This window comes from Ranitomeya imitator, chromosome 1, assembly GCF_032444005.1.
Source record: "Ranitomeya imitator isolate aRanImi1 chromosome 1, aRanImi1.pri, whole genome shotgun sequence".
NCBI classification, from domain to species: Eukaryota; Metazoa; Chordata; class Amphibia; order Anura; family Dendrobatidae; genus Ranitomeya; species Ranitomeya imitator.
Window position 1 is genome coordinate 723,453,443 of NC_091282.1, and position 12,006 is coordinate 723,465,448.

General features: G+C 40.4%; 1 protein-coding gene across 3 annotated transcripts in view; it reads left to right on the forward strand.

The window, feature by feature from the left end:
- The window catches only part of SPTBN5 (spectrin beta, non-erythrocytic 5), a 436,876-nt gene that overhangs the window by 105,137 nt on the left and 319,733 nt on the right, over nucleotides 1–12,006 (forward strand). For all 3 annotated transcript variants that reach the window (XM_069732520.1, XM_069732522.1, XM_069732521.1), the window contains exons 7-8: nucleotides 3,610–4,241; nucleotides 8,585–8,723. In XM_069732520.1, the coding sequence (XP_069588621.1) occupies nucleotides 3,610–4,241; nucleotides 8,585–8,723 (771 nt within the window). The remainder of the gene's footprint in view (nucleotides 1–3,609; nucleotides 4,242–8,584; nucleotides 8,724–12,006) is intronic.

Genomic DNA, 12,006 nt, shown 5'->3' on the forward strand with positions numbered 1-12,006 from the left:
CGTTTTGTTTTGCGTTTTTTCGCTATAAAAACGTTAAAAAACGCATACATATGCATCCCATCATTTATAATGCAGTCCGCAATTTTTGTGCATATGTTGCGTTTTTTCCACGAAAAAAAACGCATCGCGGTAAAAAACGCAGCATGTTCATTAATTTTGCGGATTTCTTGTAGAAAATGTCCGGTTTTGTTCAGGAAATTTCTGCAAGGAATGCAGACATGTGCACATAGCCTTAATGTCAGGCTTGGCTATCAATATTGGGCACTTCCTCTACAAAGTGTACCTACGATAAAAATTACAGACCTCTCCATTCTTTGTAGGGGGGAAAACCTGCAAAATCAGCAGTGTACTTATTTTCCTTTCTGTATATGCAATTTATTTTTTTAACAGTAACATAGCTGCAGATTTTGTCAATGTGCCACAGCTCTAAAAATTAACTCTTAAGCCCCTTTTAAACTGTTTGATCAGAGTTGATCCATATTTAACCAGGCAGTTGCTCCATTTTTTTTTTAGGCAGCTGCTTATCATTACACATCCCAATACAAGCTACACCAAATGCAGCGTCACAAAAGATGTGTGCGAGGTGTCATGGAAAACATATAAAAATAGTAATGTTCCATGCTGAAACCACACTATGATTAAAGCTTTATCTTTTTATATCGTTTACTTTTAATTGCCCGTAATCACTTTTATTTGTGTGTTGTACCCTAAGATAATGAAGTCTAATATTTCTAGACCAAAAATAAGCTTTGCCCTTTTGCAATAAGTGGCATAACTCCCGGCGGATAGACGTCAGCCTAATCTTACCTTCAGTGAAATGAGCTTCCCTAATCTCTTCTAATAGGATTGCGACTGGTGAAAAAGTGACTGTGAATAATATATAGAATGAAAGTCTCTTGTACAGGCATGATAACATATAACTAGATGAAGTCACAGTTGCTTATTGCAAGAATAAACATTTAGATAAGATATAAAAAATAATTACCAATAGAAAGAAAATTCTTATAATTGTTCCTTTAAAAGGTGGGAATAATGACACTCCCATAGGTTATAGGGTTGCCCTGTGACCTGGTTAATTAGAGGAACTAGACCGGCTGCTGGAGAAGCATCCATACCTCCCTCTTCTTTTCCAAAAGCAGATGCACTTATTAGGATCGTTCAGCAGCACCTGGCTGAGATGGCAGAACATCAATGCCGGCGTCACGATCCATGGCCAGGCTCTGCCCACTCTTACCCTAGAGGTGGGTAACTAATCTATGAAAGACATACAGTAGATGGAAACTCCAGGCACAGCGGACACAGCCTCAGTGTCTAAAATGTAAAGTCCACATTATATAGACTTTGTACTTTTCCAGGATTAGCTTTAAAGATAAAAAAAACACAATATTAAAATATTTAAACATTTTTAAATCTCAGCTATAAGATTTTATGTTGTGTGGTATAAATGGATGCATGTGAATTGTATATATAGAAAATCTCATTGTGAATAAATGCATCTTTACAATGTATGCTTGTGTCTCACGTATAGATGCTTTAGTATAAGTACATAAAGTCTCCAGAAGACTCTTAATTAGTTGTAGACCAAGCAATTTATTTCTTTCAAAACCAAGCACTTTTTAATTTGTTACCGGTAGTTTTCTTTGTTAGTTTCACGTTCATTTGTTTGTTTTTGCAATTGCAATATCTGAGGAAATATGTGTCACTTTTTCCCCTTTGTTATTACATTTTTTATGACTGCAAAAGATCACTAAACTGCACTTCAAAGTTTGTTACTACTAATCACTTTTATATATTGTACACGTTTTTATATTTTTGCGATTCAGACTGGTAGCGTTGTATTCTTTTTTTTTTTTCATTCATTTATTTATAATACACATTGTACCACTGAAAGGTCATAAAACTCATTTAGGGTCACTTTTCAATATTTAAATGCAGCTTGTTTGTTTTCCTATCCACTTTTCTCTGCAACTTGGGCTGATATCACCAGGTGAAAATGAGCATCATGACTGGACTACATAGCTGATTAATCGCTGTGGCCAGCGGAGGAAGCACTGTCAGTGCTCTTATTTATACTAGATGAAGGGTGGTAATGTCACGATGGGGGCAGGCTTTGCAGCGTTGAGAATCTCTCCCCCATGTGCTCACCCACCTATCCACTCTCTCTTTCCCCATGACTTGACTTCTCCCGTCTGTGCTCTCTTCTTTGACCTGTCTACCCCATGTGCAATCCCCCTTGTCTGCTGTCTCTCTCCTTCCAGTGCTGTGTTCTCCCCTCATGTGCTGTCCTGTTTGAGCTGTCTCCCCGCTGTGCTCTGTCTCTCTCACTCCTGCACACTTTGATAGCAGAGGATACATTTTGTGAGGTAAAATATTGTTTAAAAACCGTCAGTGAAATATTTTACCTGACAAAATGAATCCACTGTGATCCCCTGCTGTAATGTCAGTATTGTCTTTTGCTATCTCCCTTGCCCAGGAGATGTGGTATGCTCTGTACAATGTCAGACACAAGCAATTTTAAAATGAAGTTTCGTTCGTGGGAAAACCCCTTTAATGTGACCAGCTTCCTCTGCCTGTAGACATGTCGCGCATCTGCCGCCGGGATCAGCCGAATGATTCATTGCACCTGCACGCATCTTTGTGCAGACAGATAGCGGCGGTCACATTAACACTGCGCATGCGCTCCTCCTGTACAAAGATGGCAGTGGTCAGTGAATCATTCAGCTGATCCCGGTGGCGGAGGCGGCGTGTTCGCGATGGTGTTCCGCTGGTGGTACCGTGCAAGAGGCGGCATACAGTGTGTGTGTGTGTGTGGTGCGTAGGGCGTATACAGTGTGTGTGTGTGTGTGGTGCGACGGTGTTCCACTGGTACAATAGAATGCTGTAGATAAGCCCCTGATGCTGGTGGGCTTAGCTCATCTTCGATTTTGGGGGTGACAGGTTCCGTTTAAATAAAAATTATGTAAAAAATCAGTATGATAGAAGACGTATCCATAGCCGCTTACCAAGCTTTTGCATCATGGAAGATACTTTTTTCATATATCAGAATGTTGGCAAGTATCCGTTATTAAGCATATTTTAATTTTTTTAATCTAACTAATTATACTCTGATTTTGTTTCTACATTATTCTTGATCTTTATAGCAGTCAACTCTCTGGTTTCCACTCCAGAAATCCAAACTGTAATGATCATTCTAACATCCTAAATTGTAATTTTTTCCCGTGTAATTGACGCTATTGTTGGTGATGAGTAAGCACATGAGACTTGAGATTGACATTGGGGCAGGATATGTTATAATATAATTATTCTGCTTTAAATCCATTTCCTTTTAAAATAGTCAAAGAACAATATCTGGACACATCTGGATCGGTAAAACATCATATCATATTGGTCATAATAGTCTCAATCCTGCATTCATGTTGTAGACCTGCACACAACATTGTCTATCTGATACATTTTGGATTTGGTATTTCGTAACTTTGAATTGTTGGTCAGATCTTCAAAAGATATATTTTTTGTTTTTAATTTTCCACAATATTAAATATTTCCACTGTAATGGAATTGAGGCTACTTTTTAGGCAGAGTTTTATATTTAAGTGTTTTATTTTCCAGATTATGTCCCTGGTTCTTGAACTTGAGAATCTTAAAAGCCAATATGAAACTATGGTAACTGACCTTCTAAGGTGGATCCAGCAAAAAGTCTTGGAGATGAATGATCGTCATTTTCCCAATGCCATCGATGGTATGTTGCAGCTATTGGCCAACTTTAAAACCTATCGCACAGTAGAGAAACCTGCAAAGTACCAAGAGAAAGGCTTGATTGAGGCACATTTTTTCAACATCCGTACCAAACTACAAGCCAACAACCTGCGCCCTTATTTTCCACCTGACGGGAGGTCCTTGAGCGATATAGAGAAGTATTGGAAAGTCTTGGAAAAAGCAGAATATGAACGCGAAAAGGCTCTTCAGAAAGAGCTGCTCAGACTCGAACGGCTGGAGCAATTGGCACAGATGTTCCAAAAGAAAGCTTTTCTGAGAGAGTCCTACCTGCATGAAATGAGAGAAGTCATCGAGAGACAGGATTTCAAGCCCAACAATATCACCCAAGTGGAAGCTGCTACTAAGAAGCTGGAGGCGATTGAGGCAGACGTTCTACCTCGTGAACAGCGGTTCAGGTCACTTGCTGAGATATGTGCCGCTTTAGAGAAAGAGAATTACCATAACAAGGCAGTAATAATAGCAAAGTAAGTTTGTTTCTTTGGTAAACTTGGAAAACTTTCTTATGCAAAAACATATAATCCTAAAACATATGGGGATATCTATTACATTAATAGACACATATCATCTTTGTTTCACATAAAATACAGCATATAGGCATATTATGCAAATTGTCTCTTCAGAGAGGAAGAGCACTAGAACTCTAGTGCCACCTATTGGAAGGTAGCAATCCTACAAGTCAATGTCGACCCTTTAACGAGCCTTGTCACATGACTTAGGATAATAGCCAAACCAGAATCTCAATATGCCGACACTGTGTTTCGGGATACTGCGGCTTTGTCTCCTCACCTCGGCATGCTTAGCATGTCAATCGCCGCAAGGAGAAACAATACTTCTTGGATAGCATATAGTCATAAAAGAAATAAAAAAGACAAGAACGCAAGATTTATTAAACGTGTTAAAATATCAGAAATTGAAAGTCGATATCTTATGTTTATCTTCTAAAATTATCTACATTGCATTTGTCATGATTTGAGGGTCTAAAAATGGTTGCCTTTGTAAAATAATGCCTTGTAAATAGGACAATGAATAGAAACAAAGACAACATAAGAGGCATTTTAAAATGTCTATCATCCAAAGTTTTTATTTTCCTAAAGTCAAAAACAAAATCTGAGGTATCTGATCCCAAATCAACAAATTGTAATATGTTTTTGTTGCTTTAAAGAAGCATTTCCATCAACATTTTTATCCGCCTGATATATTGCAGTCATCATATAATATAGCACTATGTACTTACAATTGCTAATTTTGCCTTTCTACCCAGCTAATTATCCTCTTTTTCATAAAATTTATGATATTAAGTACATTAAAACTGATTAGCTAAATGCTTCTAAGCTCTATGTAGAAACAGGAATTAATTTTCCCTGTATGAATCATGAATCACAGCAAAAGTCCCTGGCAGATAGGAAGAGGGAGCAGCTGGGTCAGGGGTTGCAGAGAGGAATGATGAATTCAGGGACAAGAGACTTCCTGTTTCTATATAGACCAGAGAAAAGGGAAGAATTAGCTGGGTATAAAGGCAAAATGAGCAATTGTAAGTACACAGTGCCATATAATATGACGACTGCAATATATTAAGAGGATAAAAACTTTGATGGGAGCAGTGATTCTTTAACACCTTAACGATCGCCGATATGCCTTTTAATGACAGCAGTTAAGGGTACTTATGCCTCATCGTTGCTTTTTAACACAGCTGAGAAGTAAGTGTATAGTGCCCCCCAGAGTCAGAACCTGGGGTAGCCGAGACCCCAGAGAACATGATTCAGGTCGGTTTTTACCGACCCAGTGTTGCGTACGGAATAACGGCGACCACAAAAAAATAGTCTGATTTCCCATTCAATTTCTCTCTCCTCTGATGTGAACCCACATCAGAGGAGAGAGAAATGGGAAGTAGGGTTCCCCGATCGCTCTTCCGATACCTACAGTGCCCCTGCACCTCCCATGAAGTCCCTCAGGCTGCCGGCATCTTCTTCTGGGAAGAAAATGGCGGGCGCATGCACAGTGCACCCACTGAGATCTGCCGGCTGGCACCCGGCAACAATAGGAAAATTTTCCTATTGGTTCATTTTGATCACTATGATAGACCCTATCGCAGTGATCAATATAAAAAAAAATAGTAAATAAAACTCCCCTTTATCACCCCCTTAGTTAGGGAAAAATAATACAATTAAAAAATCTACCATATTTTTCAGACCATAAGAAGCACTTTTTTTCCTCCAAATTTGGGAGGAAAGTGTGGGGTGTGACTTATGGTTCGAATGTAACGTGGGGAGGGGCAGCGGCGGAGTGGGATCGCACTCGCAGGAGGCAGGAAAATGTTGCCACTGCAGGAATCTGGCGCTGGGGAAACCACGTGGTCCCGAAGCTTAAAGTGAAGGAATATTCATTAGCCGCTTCCCTGCACACCTGTCAGCAGGAGCAGGGTGCCACAGGAGGGATGGCCGCAGTCGCATACCAGACAGCACAGCGCGGGCTGTGCTGATGCTGAGTGCTCCAGTATAGAACCTGTGGAGAGGTAATGAAGTGATGCATCACATGACAGCACAGAGCTCTCCCTCTTCATTATGTCACCACAGTTCCTGCAGACACCGCACTAGAAACAATGCAGCTACCTCTTACAAGACCAGTGGTGAGGTAATAAGAGGGTGGGCTCTGTGTGGTCATGTGATGCTCCAGCCCTTCATTACCTCATCACTGGTCCTGTAAGCTATAGAGAGGGATACTTTTGGTTTTCTAATGTGGCTGGCTGGCTGCAGGACCTGCACTAATGTGAGCACAGCCTGCACAAGTTAATTAAATGTTTAGTACGGATATTACAACACATAAAAATGCACTCTGCCACTCCTGTGGTGAACTATAACTCCCAGCATGCCATAGGATCTGCAGGACATGCCGGGAGTTATAGTTCTCCCATGGGCTCTTAAAGCTGCACTCCAGTGTTATTTTTTAGTGCTGGAGTGATGCTTTAAATATATGCCTTGCGCCCCCATTCTTATACTCACCCTCTAGCGATGTCACATGGTACTTTACAGACACCAAACTGGTCCCGCAGCACCATCTTTTACCCGTAGCTTCCAACATAATAACATACTATTCTATATAATAACACCCCATATATTATGTGGTATGTAGTATGTTATTCATGTTATTAACTTTTTTACCACTTTTTTTGCTTCAAATATTTATTCCCTATTTTTCACCTTTAAAACCTGGGTTCGTCTTATAGTCCGGTGCGTCTTATAGTTCGAAAAATACGGTATTTATTTCCATTTTTCAATTAGGGTTAGAGTTGGGTTAAATTTAGGGTTGGGGCTAGGGTTAGGGTTTGGATAAAGTTAGGGTTGAGCTAAATTTAGGGTTGTGGTTAGGATTGGGATTACGGATAGGGCTGGGATTAGGGTTTGGGGTGTGTTAAAGTTAGGTTTGTGGTTAGGGTTGGGATTAGGGATAGGGGTGTGTTGGGGTTAGGGTTGTGGTTAGGGTAATGGCTAGGGTTGGGATTAGGGTTAGGAGTGTGGGGTTAGGGTTGGAGTTAGCATTGGGGGGGGTCCACTGTTTAGGTACATCAGGGGGTCTCCAAATGCGACATGGTGCCACCATTGAGTCCAGCCAATTTTGCATTCAAAAAGTCAAATGTTGCTCCCTCCCTTCTGAAACCTTCCATGTACCCAATCAGTTGCTTTCCCCCACATGAGTATTGGCATACTCAGGAGAAACTGCACACCAAATTTTGCGGTCCATTTTCTCCGATAGGCTTGTGAAAATAAAAATAATTCCACGATACATTTTTGGTGAAAAAAGTCAAATGTTAATTTTTCCCTTCTACATTGCTTTAGTTTTCGTGAAGCACCTGTAGGGTTAATAAACTTCTTTAATGTGGTTTTGCACACCTTGAGGGGTGGAGTTTTTAGAATGGTGTCACTTTTGGGTATTTTCTGTTTTGTAAATTTTGTTGGAAAAATGAGAAATCTCTGGTCAGCTTTTAACCCTTATAACGTCCTAAAAAAATATGTTTCCAAAATTGTGCTGATGTAGAGTTGACATGTGGGAAATGTTATTTATTAACTATTTTTGTCACACCACTCTCTGATTTAAGTGTACAAAAATTAAAAGTTTGAAAATTGCCAAATTTTCTAAATTTTTGCCAAATTTCCATTTTTTTTTTAACATAAATAAACGCAAGTTATATCGAACAAATTTTACCACTAACATGAAGTACAATATGTCATTCTCAGAATCAGTGGGATGAGTTGAAGCGTTCCAGAGCTATAACCCCATAAAGTGACAGTGGTCAGAATTGTAAAAATTGGTGGCTCGGTCATTAAGTACCAAATAGGCTCCGTCACTAAGGGGTTTATTATATAACGTAGTAGCTAAAATAGTATTTTTATTTAGCAATACCACCACCTGGCTGCCTAATGCTTTTGCTTGCGTCAAAATTATATAACAAATTAACATAGAAGATAGACTTATTAGAAAAGTTATAGTGTCATTTATTAATTCAATCTCTCCTAATTTGGGGAAGGAGTCCAGTGGGAGGTCCTGCTTAGTTATAAACGCTATCTCTATGTGTACACCTGTACAGAAATAGCTGTCAATCATTGTGTAGGACCGCCTCCTGGATTCCTAACCCATGAGCAGAAATTAAATTAAGTAAATGACAAGGTATACTGGAGCTTTTCTAAGAAAACCATACATCAATGTGCTCCGCTCCTCCTGCCATAGAACATGTTGCGGATTGGACTATTTTTATCAATGTGACAGATTTGCTTTAAAACTAATATTCTTCTCCTCCCTCTCTATCATGCAGACAACAAGAGTTATCAAGGGGCTGGAATGCATTGCTCCACTTACTGAAAACTCACAAACAGTTATTAGAAGATAAGCGGCAAACGCTGGTCCTTTTATGTGACATTGACAGCGCTGTCGAAGAGCTGAGAGCCATGCAGGTAGCAACGTTTACCTTCTAAATAACACATGCAAATGTGCACAAAACCCTGTATTACTAATAGAGTTAATTTTTAATAAATATTGATGGTCTTTTCTTAAAGTAGGCTGTTCATATTTGATTGATAAGGTTTTAAACTTCGGATCTTCAACCAAAGAGTTGGTCCCTTCACTGCTTACACTCAAAGTCCCCATTCACATTAGATCAAAGTTGACTGAACTTGCCTATTTTTGAAGTGTCAGCACCCATCTAATGTGTATGGAGGCTTACAGAATCTCAATATTTCGACATATAATCCATTTGTTTGACACAAGATTAGCTGCTGCTAGAGGTGTCTGCAGTGGATTTCGGAGGGCACAGGAGCACTGATCTGAGCCAAAAATTCCAGTATATTGATGACTCAGGAGAGAGCTGTTGGCCAACAGCTATCAAATGTGTATAGGGGCCTTAAAGGGAATCGCTCAGCAGGTTTGTGTCATGTAATCTGAGAGCAGAATAATGTAGGGGCAGAGAGCCTGATTCCAGAGATGTGTCACTTACTGGCTTGCTCAGTGCAGTTTTAATAGAATCCCTGTTTTCTCTACTATAGATGTAGCAGTGCTCAGAATGATGATCTGTGTATTACCCAGCCCACACCCCAGATTAGCAGCTTCCTGTATACATTGTCAGCAAGCTGTCACTCAGGGGGTGGGGCTACACTGATTAGCTGGACTGTTTTGCAGGTGACACCTACTCCTGCATTGATACTCTAATGATGGCAAAACACTGATTGTATTGAATCTACAGCAAGCAGCTGAGTAAGTTACACATTGCTGGAATCAGGCTCTCTCTTCCTACGTCAAGAGAGAAAAAAATCCAGCATCCGCGGCAATGGAAAAGGTATTAAAACATAACTTTTAACCCCTTCCTGACATGCGCCGTACTAGTACTGCTCTGCGAGAACTGAGTTCCCGCCAACCACAGTACTAGTACGGCGGCACGTTCGCACGGTCTCACAGTGAGCACCGCTGCGATCGCATGCGGGTGTCAGCTGTATGTGACAGCCCGATCGTGGGCATTTAACCCCTCTGATGCCGCTGTCAGTAGTGACAGCGACATGGAGGGGCATCGCGCAGGGACGGGGGCTCCCTCCGCTCTCCCACCGGAACAACACGATGCAATCGCATTGTTCCGGTGTTCTGGAAGGAGTCCCCGGATCCAAAATGGCCACGGGGCTCCTTCCGGGTCCTTCACTGAGGTGGCTTGCCAGCGCCTGCTCTCAGCCCCTGCACTGCCTGTCAGATCGCTAACAGTGCTATGCAAAGTGTCAGATCAGCAATCTGATGTAACATAGTGAAGGCCCACCCTGGGACAATGTTATAAAGTAAAAAAAAAAATAGAATGTATAAAATAAAAAAAATCCCCAATAAAGAAAAAAAAAATAAAATAAATATTTTCCAATAAATCCATTTATTTATGGAAATAAAAAAACAAACAATAAAAGTACACATATTTGGTATCACCGCATCCATAACGACCCACTCTATAAAACTATCCCTAACTATAGTTAACCCCTTCAGTGAACACCGCAAAAAAAAAAAAAAAACGAGGTAAAAAACAATGCTTTATCATCATACTGCCGAACAAAAAATGCAATAAAATGTGATCGAAAAGACGGATATAAATAGACATGATATCTCTGAAAACGTCACCTTGTCCCACAAAAAAAAAGCCGCCATACATCATCATCAGCAGAAAAATAAAAAAGTTATAGGTCTCAGAATAAAGCGATGCAAAAATAATTATTTTTTATAAAAAATAGTTTTTACTGTGTAAAAGCGCCAAAACATAAAAAAATATAAATGAGGTATCACTGTAATCGTACTGACCCGAAGAATAAAGCTGCTGTATCAATTTTACCAAATGTGGAACAGTATAAATGCCCCCCTAAAAGAAATTCAGAAATTGCTGGTTTTTGGTCATTCTGCCTCCCAAAAATCAGAATAAAATGCGATCAAAAATTGTCAGGTGCCCGAAAATGTTACCAATAAAAACGTCAACTTGTCCCGCAAAGGACAAGACCTCACATGACTCTGTGGGCCAAAATATGGATAAATTATAGCTCTCAAAATGTGGTGATGCAAAAAAATATTTTTTGCAATAAAAAGCGTCTCTTACCGTGTGACAGCTGCCAATCATAAAAATCCGATAAAAACCCCGCTATAAAGAGTAAATCAAACCCCCCTTTATCACCCCCTTAGTTAGGGAAAAATAATAAAGTTTAAAAAATGTATTTATTTCCATTTTTCCATTAGGGTTAGGGTTAGGGTTGGGGCTAAAGTTAGGGTTTGGATTATGTTTACGGTGGGGTTAGAGTTGGGATTAGGGTTAGGGGTGTATCAGGGTTAGGGGTGTGGTTAGGGTTATGGTTAGGGTTGAGATTAGGGCTGGTATTAGGGTTAGGGGTGTGTTGGGGTTAGGGGTGTGGTCAGGGTTATGGTTGGGATTAGGGTTAGGGGTGGGGTTAGGGTTATGTTTGGGATTAGGCTTAGGGATGCGTTGGGGTTAGGGTTGGAGTTAAAATTGGGGGGTTTCCACTGTTTAGGCATATCAGGGGCTCTCCAAACGCGACATGGTGTCCGATCTCAATTCCAGCCAATTCTGCGTTAAAAAAGTAAAATGGCGCTCCTTCCCTTCCGAGCTCTGCCGTGCGCTCAAACAGTGGTTCCCCCCACATATGGGGTATCCGCGTACTGAGGACAAATTGGACAACAACTTTTGGAGTCCAATTTCTCCTGTTACCCTTGTGAAAATAAAAATTTGAGGGCTAAAAAAATGTATTTTTTATTTTCCCAGCTCTGCATTATAAACTTTAGCGAAACACTTGGGGGTTCAAAGTTCTGACAACACATCTAGATAAGATCTTTGGGGGGTTTAGTTTCCAATATGGGGTCACTTGTGGGGGTTTCTACTGTTTAGGTACATCAGGGGCTCTGCAAACACAGTGACGCCCGCAGACCATTCCATCAAAGTCTGCATTCCAAAACAGCGCTCCTTCCCTTCCGAACTCTGCCATGCGCCCAAACGGTGGTCCCCCCCAACACATGGGGTATCAGCGTACTCAGGACAAATTGGAGAACAACTTTTGGGGTCCAACTTCTCCTGTTACCCTTGGGAAAATAAAAAATTGCTGGCTAAAAGATCATTTTGTGGAAAAAAAATGATTTTTAATTTTCACGGCTCTACATTCTAAACTTTAGTGAAACAATTGGGGGTTAAAAGTGCTCACCACATACCTAGATAGG